The sequence below is a fragment of the Vulpes vulpes genome, chromosome 5, assembly GCF_048418805.1.
Source record: "Vulpes vulpes isolate BD-2025 chromosome 5, VulVul3, whole genome shotgun sequence".
NCBI classification, from domain to species: domain Eukaryota; kingdom Metazoa; phylum Chordata; class Mammalia; order Carnivora; family Canidae; genus Vulpes; species Vulpes vulpes.
In genome coordinates, this window is record NC_132784.1 from 18171081 (window position 1) to 18189788 (window position 18708).

General features: G+C 35.8%; 1 protein-coding gene and 1 pseudogene across 3 annotated transcripts in view; both read right to left on the bottom strand.

Annotated features, from left to right (window-relative positions):
• The window catches only part of ZRANB3 (zinc finger RANBP2-type containing 3), a 306312-nt gene that overhangs the window by 132531 nt on the left and 155073 nt on the right, over positions 1–18708 (bottom strand). For all 3 annotated transcript variants that reach the window (XM_072757626.1, XM_026015556.2, XM_072757627.1), the window contains one exon: positions 9381–9559. In XM_072757626.1, the coding sequence (XP_072613727.1) occupies positions 9381–9559 (179 nt within the window). The remainder of the gene's footprint in view (positions 1–9380; positions 9560–18708) is intronic.
• LOC112932597 (small ribosomal subunit protein eS26-like) lies at positions 6683–8485 on the bottom strand (annotated as a pseudogene).

The window sequence follows — 18708 nt, forward strand, 5'->3', positions numbered from 1 at the left end:
GCCCTGAACTGAAGGCAGCGCTAAACCGCTAAGCCACCCAGGCTTCCCATGATCTCTTCTCTTTCATTCATATTTTACTTATTTGGGTCCTTTCTCTTTTCTTTTTGGTAAGTCTGACTAGGAGTTTCTCAATTTTGTTAATTATTTCAAAGAGGTGGCTTCTAGTTTTATTCATTTGTTCTATTGGTTCGTTTTAGATTTTCACAGCATTTATTTCTGCTCTATCTTAACCATTTCCCTTTTTCTGCTAGTTTTGGGCATTATTTGCTGCACTTTTTCCATCTCCTTTAGGTGTAAAGTTAGATTGTGTATTTGAGGCTTTTCTTGCTTCTGGAGGAAGGCTTGTATTGCTATATACTTCTTTCTTATGACCGCCTTTGCTGCATCCCAAAGATTTTGGACTGTCATGTTTTCATGTTTTCATTTTTATTTGCTTCCATGAATTTTTTAATTTCTTCTTTAACTTCCTGGTGAACCCATTTATTCTTTTGTAGGATTTTTTTAACCTCCATGTATTTGTGGTCTTTCCAATTTTTTTCTTGTAGTTGATAAGTTTCATAATGTTGTAGTCTGAAAGTATGCATGGTACAATCTTAATTTTTTGTACCAGTTGAGGCCTGAGATGTGACCTAGTACATGATCTATTCTGGAAAGTGTTGTGTGTGCACTCAAAAAGAATGTGTATTTTGCTATATTAAGATGAATGCTTTGAATATATGTTAAGTCCATCTGGTCCAGTGTGTCATTCAAAGTTCTTGTTTCCTTGTTGATCTTATGCTTAGATAATCTGTCCACTGCTGTGAGTGGGGTGTTAAAGTCTCCTATTATTATTGTACTATCAATGAGTTTCTTTAATTTTGTTATTAATTGATTTAAATATTTGGCTGCTTCCAAGTTGGGGGCAAAAATATTTAAAATTGTTAATTCTTCCTGTTCCATAGACCCCTTTATTATGATGTAGTGTCCTTCTTCATGTGTTCTTAAAGTCTTAATTTAAAATCTAGATTAATATGGCTACCTCAGCTTGCTTTTGATATCCAATAACATGATAGATGTTCTCCATCAACTCACTTTCCATCTTGAAGTGTCTTTGGGTCTAAAATGAATCTCTACTTGTAAGCAGCATATTGATGGGATTTTTTTTTAACCATTCTGATGCCCTATATCTTTTGATTAGAGTATTGAGTCCATTTATACTCAGAGTAATTACTGATAGATATGAATTTAGAGCCATCATATTATCCATAAAGTTGCTGTTCTTGTGGGTTGTCTCTGTTCTTTGTTTCTTTTGGTCTCTTCTTCCTGCTTAAAGCATCTACTTTAGTATTTCTTGCAAAGTTGGCTTAGTGTTCATGAACTCCTTTAGTTTTTGCATGTCTTGGAAACTCTTTATTTCTCCTTCTATTCTGAATGACAATTTTGCTGCATATTTTTCCCATTTAGCATGTTGAATATATTATGACACACTTTTCTGGACTACCAAATTTCTGTGGATAGGTCTGCTGTTACAACCCTTGTAGGTTAAGGACATTTTGTCTCTATCTAGCTGCTTTCAGAATTCTCTCTTCACTTTTGTATTTTGCAAGTTGGACTATGATATATCTTGATGTTGACTTGTTTTTATTGATTTTGAGAGGAGTTCTCTGTGTCTCTTAGACGTGAATGCCTGTTTCCTTCCCCAGATTAGGGAAGTTCTCAGCTATAATTTGTTCAAATTAACCTTCTGCCCAGTTTTTCCTCCTCTTCTTCTGGGACTCCTATGATACAGACATTATTGTGCTTTGTGGAATCGCTGAGTTCCCTAAGTCTGAATTCACAATCTAATAGATTTCTTTCCCTCTTTATTTCAATTATTTTCCATAATTTTATCTTCTATATCAACTACTCAATCCTCTGCTTCTTCCATCCTCGATGTGATTACATCCACTCAGTTCTGAATCACAGTTATAACATTTTTAATTTCAGCTTGACTACTTTTTAGGTGTTTTATTTCTGCATTCAGAGTTCTCTGGTGTCTTTTATACCTCTTTTAAGCCCAGCTAGTATTCTTATGACTGTCTTAAATTCTTGTTTAGATATATTGCTTATATCTGTTTTGATCAAATCTTTGCTTGTGATTTCTTCTTGATCTTCTGGGGAGTATTCCTCCATCTTGTCATCTAAGTTTCTGTCCTTTGCATACTATGAAAATTTGTTATGTTTCCTGCTTCTGAAAGTAATGCTATATTTAGAAGGGGCTATACACTGTCCAGAGTCTGGAGCATCAGGAAGTGTTTCTGGTGTATGCTATGTGCACTGTTTTTGTGTTTTGGCTGCTCTTTCCCATAGGTGAGTACTCTACAGAGTTCCTTCTTGCTTGCAGTGGGGGAGTATTTAGACATATAACCAGGTGGTGCTTTGGTTAGTTCGTTAAGCTTATTTCCACCAGAAGTGAAGCTGACATTTTGGAGCACACTATGATCAGCAGACCTGGTACATGGAGGGGAGTGAGGTAAGTGGGCAGGGGCGCTGTGTTGGTCTTCTGAGGTAGAGGCCCGCTACGCTGGCTCACAGTCAGACTTGCCCTTGGAAAGATACCCCTGCTGGGTGCAAGGCTGGGTTTGCTGTCAGTGACTCCAGCCTTCACTGGAGGTGCTGTTTCTCTCTGAAGTTGGACTGTGCTGATGGGCACAGAGTGGGGTTGGGGGTGGAAGACAGTGTCACTCACCATGCCCTCTGAACCCCAGGGAGTGGAACTTGCAGCCACCACTGTTCAGGAGGCAGTCACAAAAAAGCAACAATCTTCTCTTCTGTGTCCCCAGCTTTCATCAGGTCCCTGCCCTTAACCCATCTGTGCCCCACCCTTGGTATGACTGGTGCCACAGTTTTCCTGTGTTTTATCTCTAGCTGGGGGCTGGGATTCAAACTCTAAATCATAAAGGACCTAGCAAAGCATGGACCAATTCCCCCTCCACCAGAGGACAGCCTCTGGGCTTGCCCAGCACTGCTCTGTCCCACAAAAGCAGTTGCATGGTTCATGAACTGTGGCTAAAGTCTAGTGAAGCATAGTGAAAAGCTGCAACCAGGTTATCTGCCCTCTGTGAGCTCCTTTGTCTCTTGCTGTTTAATGGCTGCTCAATGGCTCCCATCAGGCCTTTTGTCTTTGAAGAGGCAAAATAACCTTTTCAAGATGTACTCTAGAAAGGGGAGTGATCCCTCCCAGTGAGACCCAGGGGATCCCTTCATGTGGTGTCTTGTGTGACCCCTAAGCACTACTCTCTCTTTCCTTCTCTAACTTCGCTCCATGAAATGGGCTTCCTCCCCTATGTGGTACCTTCAGTTTTGTCTCCCCCAATTCATGGCTTTGAACCTTGCATCTGCCACATTCTTTCCCTCTAATTGTGCAGATTGTTTTCTTAATTCTCAGACTGATTACCTAATTGTTCAAAATGATTTGATGTTCATCTAACTGTGTTCAAGGGACAAGGCAAGCTCAGGCTGCCTCTTCTATTCTGCCATCTTAACTTATCCCCCCATCAAATGGTAGTTCTATTTTTAATTTTTGAGGAACATCCATACTGTTTTTTACAGTGGCTTCACTGGTTTCTATTCCCATCAAAAGTGCACAAGTATTCCTTTTTACCCACTTCTTTTGGTCTCTTCTTCCTGCTTAAAGCATCTACTTTAGTATTTCTTGCAAAGTTGGCTTAGTGTTCATGAACTCCTTTAGTTTTTGCATGTCTTTGCCACTGTTTGTTGTTTCTTGAGTTTCTGAATTAAGTCATTCTGACAGGTGTGAGCTGATATCTCATTGTGGTTTTGATTTGCATTTCCCTGATGATGGGTCATGTTAGGAATCTTTTCATGTGTCTGCTGGCCATCTGGATATCTTATTTGGAGAAATAGCTGTTCATATCTTCTAACCATTTTTTAATTGGGCAGTTTAGTTTTTGGGTGTTGAGTTGTATCAGTTCTTTAAATATTTTGGATTCTATCCCTTGATCACACATGTCATTTGCAAATGTCTTCCAATTTGCAGGTTCCCTTTAGACTTACTAACGGTTTCCATAACCGTGCAAAAGCTTCTTATTTTGATGTAGTCCCAATAGTTTATTTGTGCTTTTGTTTTCCTTGTCTCAGGAGACATATCTAGGAAAAACGTTGCTACGACTGATTCAGAGAAATTACTGCTGTGCTCTCTTGTAGCATTTTTATGGCTTCAGGACTCATGTTTAGGTGCTTAATCTACTTAATCCATCATAATTCCAGACTTATGGAATTATGATGCTTCCAGTTTTATTCTTTCCTTGTCAAGATTGCTCTGGCTATTCAGGGGTCTTTTGTGGTTCCATATAAATTTTAGGATTGTTTGTTCCAGTTCCATTAAAAATGCAGTTGGCATTTTGATATGGACTGCATTAAATGTGTAGATTTTTTTGGGCAGTAAGATATATTTTAACAATATTTGTTCTTCCAATCCATGAGCAGAAAATGCCTTTCCATTTCTTTGTGCTGTCCTTAATTTTCTGATCATTGTTTTCAGAATACAGGTGTTTCACATCTTTGGTTAAGTTTATTTCTAGGCATCTTACTATTTTTGGTGCAACTGTAAATGGGATTGTTTTCTTGATTTCTCTTTCTGCTGCTTCATTATTAGTGTATAGAAATGCAATAGATTTCTGTACATTTTGTATCTTGTGATATTACTGAATTCATTTATCAGTTCTAATAGTTTTTTGGTGGAGTCTTTATGGTTTTCATTTTTAGCATATGTCATCTGCAAGTAGTCAAAGTTTTACTTCTTCCTTACTGATTTGGATGCCTTTTTCTTGTCTGATTGGTTAGTACTTTGTGTACTATGTTGAATAAAAACTGAGAATTGAGATCCCTGTCTGTTCTGGTCCTTAGGAAAAAGGTCTCAGTTTTTCCCCATTAAGGATGATGTTAGCTGTGAGTTTTTCATATAAGGCCTTTATTATGTTGATGTATGTTCCCTATAAACCTACTTTGTGAGGGTTTTAATCACAAATGGATTTTGTAGTTTGACAAATGCTTTTTCTACATCTATTAAAACGGTCATAGGGTTCATATCTGTTCTCTTAGTGATGTGATATAACATGTTGATTTATTTATGAATACTAAACCATCATCCCTGCATCTCAGAGATAAATTCCAATGGATCCTGGTGAATGATTTTTAAAAATTATTACTGGGTTTGGTTTGCTAGTATTTTCTTTTGAGGATTTTTGTATCTATGTGAATAAGGGATATTGGCCTGTAGTTCTCTTTTTTGGTGGTCTTTTTCTGGTCTTGGTATTACAGTAATGGTGACCTCATAGAATGGTTTGAAATATTCCTTACTTTTTGTTTTTTTGAGTGGTTTCAGAAGAATAGGTATTAATGCTTCTTTAAATGTTTGGGAGAGTAGTGGCTCAGGTAGTTAAGTGCCCAACTTTTGATTTCGGCTTGGGTCCTGATCTCAGGGTCATGAGATCAAGCCCCACGTTGGCTCTGCACTGAACATTGAGTCTACTGGGATTCTTTCTCTCCCTCTCCCTCTGCCTGTCCATTGCCTCCCCCAAGCCCCAGGTCATGTCAGTCTCTCTCTCAAATAAATAAATCTCAAAAAAATAAACATTCTCCTGTGAAACCATCTGCTCCTGGACTTTTGTTTGAGTTTTTTGAATACTAATTCAAATATATTGCTGTAATTGGCCCGTTCAAATTTTCTTTCTTTCTTTTTTTTTTTTTTTAAAGATTTTATTTATTTATTCATAGACACACAGAGAGAGAGACACACACATACACACACACACAGGGAGAGGGAGAAGAGGGTCCATGCAGGGAGCCCGATGTGGGACTCGATCCCGGGACTCCAAGATCACACCTCAGGCTGCAGGCGCGCCAAATCGCTGCGCCACCGGGGCTGCCCTCGTTCAAATTTTCTATTTCTTCCTGATTCACTGTTGGAACGTTATATGTTCCTAGGAATTTATCAATTTCTTCTAGGCTATTTAATTTGTGAGCATATATAATTTTTCATAATATTCTCTTATATTCTTGAATTTCTGTGGTGTTCAATGTTATTTCTCCTTTCATTTCTGATTTTTTTAATTTTTAAAAAAGATTTTATTTATTTATTCATGACAGACCAAGAGAAAGAGAGGCAGGGACACAGGCAGAGGGAGAAGCAGGCCCCACACAAAGAGCCTGAAGTGGGACCTGATCCTGTGACTCCAGGATCACACCTGCCGAAGGCAGACGCTCAACCACTGAGCCACCCAACTGTCCCTGATTTTTTTTAATTTTGAGAACTCTCTCTCTTTTATGAGTCTGAGTAGAGGTTTATCAACTTTGTTCATCTTTTCAAAGAACCGGCTGCTGGTCTCGTTGATTTGTTCTTTTTCTAAGTTTATATTTCATTTATTTCTGCTCTAATCTTTGTTATTTCCTTCCTTCTGCTGGTTTGGATTTTGATGTTCTTCTTTTTTAGCTCCTTTAGGTATAAAATTAGATTATCAATTTGAGATTTTTTTGCTTCTTGCGGTATGCCTGCATTGTTGTTAGGACCAGTTTTGGGGCATTACAAACATTTTGGATCACTGTATTTTCTTACTCTTTTTTGTTTGTTTTTAAAGCATTATCTCCATTTTATTTTATTTTTTTCAGAGATGAGCTCTTCAGTCTTGAAAGACTTAGCTCCTTATGTGGGCTTTGGTGGTGGTTGTGGAGTAGCAACCACAGGTCTAAATTAAGGTGGTGGTATTCAGTCCTTCTGTGCTTCTGGAGAGTGATTCCTGGCTACCTTGTTGTGTATGGTACAACTCACATGGTAATGTAGTTTCACATAAAGCTTGGGAAGCACATAGGCATTGAAGACACTCATTTGGAAACATCCCTGGCAGTGGTAGCCTCTACTATGTTTTAAATAACTTCTTTTTTTTTTTCTTTTTAAATAACCAACTTCTTAATGATCTTGTTCCTGGGCATGCAAAAGGCACAGTTGGTACAGTTAACAGTCTGTACATGGTGGTGGCCCTTTTTGGCACAACCATTATTCCTTCTTTTCTTAGTCACCTTGGAAGTAAGGACTCAAGAGAGGATAGATCATCATGTTTCCATCTGCATTTCTCTCTTAGTAATTTTTTATTTCTTCTTTGATGTCTTGGTTGACACATTTGTTATTTAGGAATATGTTATTTAACCTCCATGTATTTGTGTTCTTTCCAGATTTTTTGTTGTGGTCAATATCTAGTTTCATAGTGTTGTGGTCCAAAAAGATGCATGGTGTGATTTAGAACTTTTTAAATTTGTTGAGACTTGTTTTGCAGTCAAATATGGAATCTATTCTGGAGAAAGTTTCAAGTACACTTGAAAAGGATGTGTATTTAGCTGTTTTAGGATGGAATATTCTGGCTATATCTCTTAAATCCATCTGGTCCAGTGTGTCATTCAAAGCCACTGTTTCCTTGTTGATTTTGTTTGAATGATCTGTTCATTGATATAAGTGAGGTATTAAAGAACACTACTATTATTGTAGTACTATCAAGTAGTTCCTTAACTTTGGTTAATAAATATTTTATGTATTTGGGTGTTCCCATGTCGTGTACATAAATATTTATAATAGCATGTTTTTCTTAACATCAACTACATTTTAAGCCCTGGGTAAATCTAGTTAATATAGAGCCTAAAGGTCCTGAGGTTGAGTCCCACATCATGCTCTCTGCTCACTGGGGAGCCTGCCTCTCCCTCTCCCTCTGACTTCTGCCTACCACTCCCCCTACTCATGCTTTCTCTCTCTCAAATAATAAATAAAATTTGAAAAAAAAAGAAGGTCTTTAAAAAAGAAAAGAAATAAACTGTTTCTTTAAGCATGTGGAAGACGGTGCATAAGTTTTTCTTTCCTTAAGGTGATATCCTCCAAAAAAGTTATACTCTGAGTTGTAGTACTATCTAACAGATACCAAATGTTATCCAAGTAAAAATATTGGCCTCTATTTAATTGTAGAACAGTATTTCCTAAATAATAAGGAAAACTGGATGAACTAAATAAAAGATGATACAAGATATGTATTTTAAGAAAATTAAATGTAAACTTTTAAATAAAATATAGTTTTATATTTATATAAAAATATTTTATATTTTATATGCCTGGGTGGCTCAGTGGTTGAGTGTCTCTGCCTTTGGCTCAGGGCATGATGCTGGGGCTGGAATTGAGTACTACATCAGGCTCCTTAGGGGGAGCTCTTCAGCTCCCTCTGCCTATGTCTCTGCCTCCTCTCTGAATCTCTCATGAATAAATAAATAAAATCTTTAAAAAATAAATAAGTAAATAAATAAATAAATAAAATATAGTTAACAAAAAGAGGCTATAAAGTCCTCAGTGCATTCTGTATTCTCTAAATCCTTAAGTCTTAAATTTTATACAGTTTTATTGGAGAATACGAAATTTATGATTATTGCCAACATTTTATTTTGACCATGTAAATACTGTCCAAATTTCCATAGGCCCATAAAGATATATTTTATAGACTTTTAGTTCAAAGGTCAAAAGAGAAAAGGCCTCCGACTGTTTTGTCAGGACATTCACCAAAGGCCAACATTATTTCTACAAATATTCTTTATGTAAACAATCTCAGAGAATAGAAATACAATAATATTGCAATTAAAAAATGTAAGTTTTAAGAAACATGTATTTCACAGAGGTATACTGCCTTTTATTTGAGGCTCAGAAGTTGGTAATTTTGAACTTTAGGAAACATGATAATTTGCATAATTCTCCTAGATACACAATGTAATAAGTTACCAACATTCAAGATTGGCTTAGCCCAATGGCTAGGAAACAAATTTTAAAAACCCAATAGTTAAATATGATTTATTTTTGAGGAGATACTTCAAATAATCACCAAGCATTTTCAATACAGAAAATAATAAAATTATAAATTAATATACTAAAGAAGTCAAAATTGGTTATTAATTTTGAGTTATATATAAAACTTGCATATTAACCAACAACGTGGAAAGCAAAATCTACCGTTGTTACAGACAAAAAAGCTCAAAGCTTCAAATTAATCATTGAAAAGTTGAGAAATGTAATTTTCAAAGCCAAAATAGTCAGTTTTAAGTATATGTAAGGTAAATATAAAGTAGGCATATTACTTAAATCTTCAAAAGTATACATATTTACATTTACTTTAAAAATATATCATAAAGAAATTTTACATTAAATATACTGTTGCATTTTAGATAAATCATATTTTAAAAATGTAAAATAAAATTCCCCACACTATTCTCATTATAAATTATGATTTATAGGTTAGATTTTATTCCAAACATCAATATATACTAAATACATGCAAGGCTTTTTTTCCCCCCCTTAATGATTAAAAAGTTGTTCTTACCCCACATCAGTTTTATTCTGAATAACATTGATATCTTCTGGACCCAGCTCTGGGATCCACTTCTCTATTTCTTCTGTCCAAGGGTATCTTAGAGATGATGGAACCACTATTAAAAGAGGCCATTCCTCCTTATAGAAGTAAGCAACTGCAATTGCCTGGATTGTTTTTCCTAGACCCATCTAAATTAAAAATAAATAAAAAATACATAAATATATAAGAAAATAAATAAATGCTGAAATATTTTGAATGAAAATTTTTATCAAATATTTACTTAAGAGAATTATCACCAAAATAATTTTCTAATGTAAAATCAATTGGATTACATAATTAATAAAAAGCACAAGATTATGATGACCTTTAAAATTCATTATGCAAACTATGTTATTTTCTAACTATTTGTGACTGGACTTAGAGACAAAATAACCTGTTATTTAAAATATTAGTTATACTGGGTTCATACAACTTAATTTTATAAAGATGTATGCAACCATTTATAAGTTCTTCTCTTAGCACAAGAATAAATGCTTTATCTGCATCACAATATCATGTTATTTTAAAACTAGAATAAGCCCTAAATCATGTACACATTTTATAAAAGAAGTAAGCCCAGAGAAGTTAAATTCTCTCTTCAACGTAACTGTCAAACGAGAGCAAAACTAGTATGAGAGCCCAGGTCTCTAGCATCTTCCTGCTTAATCATTTTCAGACTTACTGATAATGCCTCATTTCTAAGCAATACACATCTAAAAAGTAGTTCCTAAATGAACATTGTTAGTGGTTTTGTTCATAACAGCCAGAATATAAAGACTACCCAAATGTACTTCAATTGTGCATGGATAAAAACTGTGGTATATCCATGTAATAGAATACTATTTATCAATAAGTAGGGAGGAAACTATTGCTATACATGACAATATGTGTGAAACCCAAATGCATTTTGCTAAATGAAAGAAGTCAAACTCAAAAGCCACATGCCGTATAGTTCCATGTTTGTTTGTTTTTTATTCCATGTTTATGTCATCCAAAAAACACATCAGAGTTGAGGAGTCAAAGTTGGTAAGAAGCATGAAGGAACTTTTGTTATGACAGGTCTGTTTTGTATTTTGATTATGGTGACACTTATATGTCTGTAGGCATTTCTCAATTTATAGAATTGTGCATTTAAAAAGGATGAATTTACCTAAGATACCTCAATAACACTGACTTTTTTTTTAAAAAAAAGTAGTAATTACTGTGAACCATAAGAGAAAGACTAAAAGATGTAAGTCCTCTTGATTTGATGTTTCAAAGAGAAAAAAGATATATCTACCTAAAACAGTTCAGTTAAAATGAGGTCATCTTATCTACACAGTCAAATTTAAGATTTACCTGATGGACCTAAACCTAAGAGAAGTAAGTAACTTTTACATAACTTAGTTTTATAAAGCCAAACCTAAGTTATGCACCAACATCTGGTATAATGACTACTATATTTTCTTGTCCTCAAAGGCCCACCAATGCTCATAGCTGAACCCATTTAAACATCACTAGATTCTGACACCAATACAATTCCAAGGCAGCAGAAATTTATAAATTACAGATGTTTCCTGGCTTGGGGTCACTGACATTGCTGCTTTTATCTAACACCTTTGACAAAGGAGTACAATTCCAGGAACTGGGCCACAGTCAGTTCTCTGTAGACAATACCACCAAGTAACTCTGTGCCATAGGTATGGTTACCTGGCTTTGCTTTCTGCTATGGGTTCACACATCATTTTCCTAACTTCAGTTTCTCTGGGAAATAAAGGTCTGTTTGCTACCCTAATTTTCTGAGAAGTAGAAGTCTTTGGGACTCAAGATTGTATCACCAGGCCCTTATCTTTCACTTGCTGTTAAATTTACTTGGTGCCTGTCTACCTAGAGTTTTGTGCACTTCATGTAGCATAACTAATAGTGTTCTCTGTGTTAACCTGCCAGGCACCTATTAACGGACCACTTAATTAAATTTCCTAATATTGCCTGCTACGGACATCAGAGACATAGGTCTTTAATAGAGATGAGTAGAAACAAAAATTGAAATAATAGGTAGAAAAAAGTTGGAGAAAGGAAGTTATGGATTGAGAAAATAAGATAGAGGGAACTAGCATAAATACAGGAAAGAATAAGAATAATCAAGATGCGCTAAAAAGCTAATTTAATTAAGTTTGAATTTATTATTATCTTCTAGTTCACTAGTCCTTTATATTTGCTATATTACACCAAATGAGTAAGTTTTAATTCCAGATATGTCATTTTTCAGATCTAATAGGTACATCAGAATCTTTTAAAATATATTTTTAGATTCTTTTTAATAGATTAAATTCTCTATTGGAATTTTTTATCTATTCATTTCTGTTGTCCACAACTTACTTGATTCTCTTGAATAAAAAAATGATTGTTACTTCAAAATCTTTTTCTGATTACACCAATATCTGATCATCTGTGGACTATATTATCTAATTTTTCTTTTGGTACTGTTTTTCGGCATCTCTTATATTTTAATTAGATTCTTGAAAAATGATTGCTAAAGAAATGATACAATCTTCAGATGATACCTTCTCCCAGGTGGAAATTTGGTTAAGTTTTCTTTTGGCAGGCAAACTAAGTACTAGCAGATACCTCATTCCCTTTAAGTCTTGATTTTAGGCTTTTTTTTTTTTTTAAGATTTTATTTATTTATTCATGAGAAACACAGAAAGAAAGAGAGAGAGGCAGAGACACAGGCAGAGGGAGAAGCAGGCTCCATGCAGGGAGCCTGATGTGGGACTGGATCCCGGGTCTCCAGGACCATGCCCTGGGCTGAAGGCCAGCACTAAACCACTGAGCTGCTAAACCCGGGCTGCTCCTGATTTTAGGCTTCTTATGAGCAATTTTTTTTTTTCAGATTTGCCCTTATTACTAGGGTATGGTCTTTACTACTAGAGGTTGTACTTCTGGAGATCACCATAAGCCCATGCAGGGCATTTACCAAGATGCTTCTCCCTGGACAAGGCACAACTCAGATCTGTCTTAGTACCACAATAATGCTAAAATCTCTGTCTTGTTCTTTCTCCTCCAATTACAAACTTGTTGGGTTTTTTGGAGTTGCATTCTATGCATGTATACTTTAGGGAATGGCCAATGATGTGAAGGTAATATCTACGCAGATTTCTTGGGTCTTTCTCTCAAGTTACCTCCTCTCTGGAATTTTTTTCTTCATTTCCCAATGGTACAATGCAGTCTGGTAGCTAGACAGAGATAGACAAAGTAATCTCTACTATAAACAGGTTTAAGTAGCCTGTTTCAAATATATGGCCTATGGCTTTAAGAAGAGAAATAATTAAAGATAAGTGATGGATCTAGGCAGCTGAAGAGGAATGGAAAGTATTTCATTAAGCTTAGGAAATCTAAGTTTTTTTTTAGCGTTCGCAGCTATTTTATCACACAATTTCTTAATTTAAAAATGACTGCATTTTAAGAACTAAACTGTTAAAATTTATTAAACTATTAAAAGTATCAATTAAGAAACAAGGAGCTGGGACACCTGGGTGGCTCAGTGACTGAGCATCTGCTTTTGGTTCAGGTTGTGATCCTGGGGTCTAGGATTGAGTCCTGCATAGGGCTCCCTGTAGGGAGCCTGCTTCTCCCTCTGGCTCGGGCTCTGCCTCTCTCTGTGTCTCTCATGAATAAATAAAGAAAATCATAAAAAAGAAAAGAAAGAAAGAAGGAGCTATTTTTTAAAAAAAGAAAGGTGCCCAAGCCAATGAGTCTTAAGTGTAGGATATGGAAGGATTAATTTAGTTAAAGCGGTAATGTGTTGAATACAGACATAAACAACGGATGCAAAGTGAGGGTGTAATAATAAAGACTCTGATTCCATTTTTAATGTTTGGATGCTGACAGACTTTAGATCCCATTAGTCCTCTTTACCCTAGTACCCTAAATCTGGGCAAGCTGATAAGAAAATGTGGCATTACTTCCTTTAGCATCAGAGGGAAATTCAAACCACAAAAACACAGCCCTCATGTTGAAAACCATCATCCTAGGCCAACTCCATGAACCCAATAAAAAAAACCAAGCCAGTCCCCTTTCCTTGTTCTCTCATGTCCTTTATAGCCACATTTCCAAAGAAAATAAAATCCAATGGAACATCCTTGATTCAAACTAAAAAGTAAAGTATATGACTAAAATCTCATGTTCCCAATAAGGAAAGAATGGATCACATAATATAAGAAAATTGAGTTCCAGATAAAATTTGTAAATACGAAAATAATTGCTGGGATAATTTTTTTGCCACTTATATTAACTTTAAAAAATTTGGGATGCCTGGGTGGCTTGGTGGTTGAGTGTCTGCCTTTGACTCAGGGCGTGATCCTGGGGTCTGCGATCGAGTGCCACATCGGGCTCCAGTGGAGAGCCTGCTTCTCCCTCTGCCTGTGTCTCTGCCTCTTTCTCTCTCTGTCTCACATGAATAAATAAATAAAATCGTTAAAAATTTTTTTTACTTACAAATATTTTTCAAAGAATTAAAATACCATAAAATTAGATTACGAGACCAAAAAACGCACTCAAAATAATTTGGGTATACAGAAGTAACTATGCTCAATAGGTGGTTCAAAGCCTTTGGCTCTCACTACAAAAGAATTTGTTAAAGCAAAGTGGTCCAGTGTTTCAAGATGATCTAGTCTAAATCACCTATTAAGAATCAAAATCATAACTCAAAATGGTACAACTATGTAGGTACTACATAAGAAGACAATAGAATTCAATAGAATAATTTCAAAGGTACATTTTATCAATGTATTCAAAATAATAAACCACTATTTGGAAGAATAATTTTAGATTTTCTAAATACCTTAAGCCACAAAATTACTAAGAGCAATTAAGTAACAATGATTTTAACTGACACACAAAATTTCATTTTCAAGTTTTTATATTGTAATTGGATTTATACAGCAAATGCATAAATCAGAAGATGCCTTCTGACTGAGAATTTTCTGTGACTAGAAGTTTCCAATTTAAAAAAAAAATTGTTTTTGGAAGTTTTCAGTTTTGAAGTTATAAGCAGTTAGTATTTTTGGTTTTTTTCATTTATTTTTATTTTTTATTTATGTATGATAGTCACAGAGAGAGAGAGAGACTGAGGCAGAGACACAGGCAGAGGGCGAAGCAGGCTCCATGCACCGGGAGCCCGACGTGGGACTCGATCCTGGGTCTCCAGGATCGCGCCCTGGGCCAAAGGCAGGCACTAAACTGCTGCGCCACCCAGGGATCCCGCAGTTAGTATTTTTAGAGTAAGGATGTAGGTTTATCCTTAGAGAAGGTGATCAATTTGTTCTAGGAGAGATTCCTTTAAAGACTTTTAGATATGCAGACATTAAATCTTAATGACAGACTAAATTAAGTAAAGAAACCCACATATAGAAAAGTCAAAGTGAAATCCTATATTCAATTATTTATTACTGTTAAGGAGAGTATGTTTTAGCAGAACTATTTCTGTATCCTTGTAGATTAAGTTATATAGGCATACCTAAAATTACTGCACTTCGTTCATGTAATTTGCAAATAGTGTACTTTCCAAAAACTGAAAGTTAAAGTAAGTTCCACATCAAGCAAATCTATTGGTGCCATTTTTTGAACAGCATTTGTTAACTTCACGTATCTGTGTCACAGATTGCAAGAATTGTAATTCTTGCAATATTTCAAACTTTTTCATTTTACTTATATGATCTTCCACATTACTATCATAATGGTTTTGAGGCACCACAAACCACACCCATATAAGATGGCAAACTTAATTAACAAAAACTGTGTGTTCTGACTATTCCACTGACTAGCTGGTCCCTCATCTCTCTCCTACCCCTTGGGCCTATTTCCTGAGACACAACAATATTGAAATTAGGCCAATTAACAACCCTACCATGGCCTCTAAGTGTTCACCTGAAAGGAAAAGTTACATGTCTCTCACTTCAAATCAAAAGCTAGAGATGATTAAGCTTAGTGAGAAAGAGATGTCAAAAGCTAAGAAAGGCCAAAAGCTGAACCTCTGGCACCAAACAGTTAACCAAATTGTGAATGCAAAGGAAACATTTCTGAAAGAAATTAAATGTGCTACTCCGGGAGTACATGAGTGATAAGAGAGCAAAACAGCCTCATTACTGATGTGGAGAAGGTTTTTTTTTTTTTTTTTTTAAGTAAATTAGTATTTTTTTTAAAGATTTTTTTATTTATTATTTATTCATGATAGTCAGAGAGAGAGAGAGGCAGAGACACAGGAGGAGGGAGAAGCAGGCTCCATGCAGGGAGCCCGATGTGGGATTCGATCCTGGGTCTCCAGGATCGCGCCCTGGGCCAAAGGCAGGCGCTAAACCGCTGTGCCACCCAGGGATCCCTGGAGAAGGTTTCAATGGTCTGGACTGAAGAGCAAATCAGCCACAACATTCCCTTAACCAAACACTAATCCAGAGTAAGACCCTAACTCTCTTTAATTCTGTAAAGGCTGAGAGGGGAGGAAGCTGCAGAAGAAAAGTCTGAAACTAGCAGAGCCTGATTCAAAAGCTATCTTCAGAACATAAAAATGCACGGGGAAGGCATAAATGCTGATAAAGAAGCTACAGCAAGTTCTTCAGAACATCTAGCTAAGAGCATTAATGAAGGTAGCTACACGAAACAACAGATTTTCAGTGTAAATGAAACAGCCTTCTATTGGAAGAAGAAGCCATCTAGGACTTCATAGTTAGAAGTCAATGCCTGGCTTAAAAGCTTCAAAAGACAGGCTGACTCTTAATAGGGGCTAACAGAGCTGGTGACATTAAATTGAAACCAGCGCTCATTTACATTCCAAAAGTCCTAGGGCCTTTAAGAATTATGCTTAATCTACTCTTCCTGTGTTCTACAAAGGGAACAAAAAGCCTGGATGATAGTACACCTGATTACCACAGGGTTTATTAACAATATTAAGCCCATACTTGAGACCTACTGCCCAGAGAAAAAGATGCATCTCAAAAACTACTGCTCATTGACAATGCACCTGGTCCCCAAAAGGTCTAAAGGAAAGAAATGTACAATGATATGAACATTGTTTTCTTGCCTGCTAACACACCATCCATCCTAAAGCCCATGGATCAAGGAGTGATTTTGACACTGAAGTCTTTTTATTTAGGAAATACATTTCATAAGGATACATAGACAGTGATTCTTCTGATGAATCTGAACGGTCAACTGTAAACATTCTGGAAAGGATTCACCATTCTAGATGATATTAAGAACATTCATCGTGATTCATGGGAAGTGGTAAAAATATCTACATGAATAGGAGTTTGGAAAAAGTTGATTTCAAATCTTTTGGATGACTTTGAAAGGTTCAAGATGTTAGTGGAGGAAGTAACTGCAGATGTGGTAGAAAGAGAAGAGAACCAGAATTAGATTTGATGAATTGGTATAATCTCATTTAACACTTTAACATATGAAGACTTTCTTCTTATGGATGTAGAAAGAAAAGTGGCTTCTTGATATGGAGTCTACTCCTGCTGAAGATGCTGTGAAGATTGCCAAAATGGCAACAAAGGATTTTGAATATTACAAAAACTTGGTTGATAAAGCAGTGATAGAGATTGAGAGGACTGACTTCTATTTTGAAAAGAGTTCTACTTTTTACCCAGTTTATGTGGGTAAAATGCTATCTAACAGCATCATATGCTAAAAGAATTATTTCTGTATTTTTAACTTTTTATTTAAATTTCAGTTAGCTAAAATACAGGGTAATATCAGTTTCAGGCATACAATATAGTGATTCAACACTTCCATAAAACACCTGGGTCTTATTTTAAGAAATTGTCACAGCCGCTCCAATCTTTAGCAACCACCAACATGATCAGTTGAGTAGCTATCGACATCAAGGCAAGACCATCTGGCAGCAAAAAAGTTATGACTTGCTGAGAACTCAGATATTGGTAAAGTGGTTTGTGAAAGTCTCCCCAAAATATGTCAATTTGTCATTACAACTATTTTGAGTTAGTAACTATCAAAACCCCACAGATTTAGAAAAAGCCCTCCTCCTCCACGATTGCCAAAAAGACAGTAGATGGAGGATCTACTCCAGGAAGTAGATTGCCAAAAAGACTGTAGATGGAGGATCTACTCCAGGAAGAAACCTATCACTATAGATAACTGCATTGTAAAATGAACTAGGTATAGAAGACAGGCAAGAAGCTAGCAAAACTGATCAAAGTCCTTTATGTCCCATTGTTTCTAATGGCCCAGCCAACACTTATCAGTTAGTCTTTACATTGTCCTGTGAACTGCATTCTTTCCCTTTTAAGTCCAATATCTCTAGCTTTTTCTCTTTAGTTCGAAATGACATATATACCTTTTTAATATGTCTTTGGAATTGCATTTCTGTGTGGATTCCCAACATATACAAAATTAAATTGGATTTTCTCCTGTTAATCTGTATCTCGTGTCAATTTGATCCTCAGTTTAGCCAGAAGTACCTTAAAGGACGGAGGAAATACCTTCCTTTCCAACAATTATTAGCGTTTTGTAGCAGTATTTTAAGTTAAGGAATGTGCATTGTATTTTTTCCAACACAATGCTACTACTGCACATTTAACAGACTACAACGTAGTGTAAATGTAACTTTTATAAGCACTAGGAAACCAAAAAATTCACTTCACTCACTTTATTGTGGTGGTCTGGAATTAGACCTGTAACATCTCCAAGGTATGCCTGTAATTTCCTTTCCTATAGGTGATTTAGATGGTACGTTACAAAATGATTGTTTGTCCTTAGATGTGTGCATGGATGTGTATAGTCATTCATATGTTTTTGTTTTATGGAAGACTAGGAAAGGGAACAGGCCATAGAGATACAAACATACAAGCCTGATACTCTCTTTACTCAAGAATGAAGAGGTGACCTTTTCAGAAATGTGTTGTCAGACTTCTCTGATTGTCTAGCTCTTCTTCATGGGTGAGAGCAGGCTTTCTTCTGAAGGGAAAACACTGGGATTAAATGAAGCTGGAAAGGAGGTGATTTTAAAGGGAAGACAATGGGATAAAACACTTCTTTATCTAAAAACAAGACAATGACTTGAGGATGGCAGTAGAACTCAAGGAGGTCAGTACTCCAAAGCATAGCTTACTGATATCATGTGAGAGATAGCAAAAAGAGATACAGTGATGAGGCTCTGCAATGAACAGAGAGGCTAGATATGAGTAAATGTATTTTAAAAATAACCCATTTTTACTATTAGCAGTTAAATGTTTATGGTCTCATAATGAAGTTTTATCCTTGCCAATTTTCCAGGAAAGTTTCATTAGAAGTCATAGTT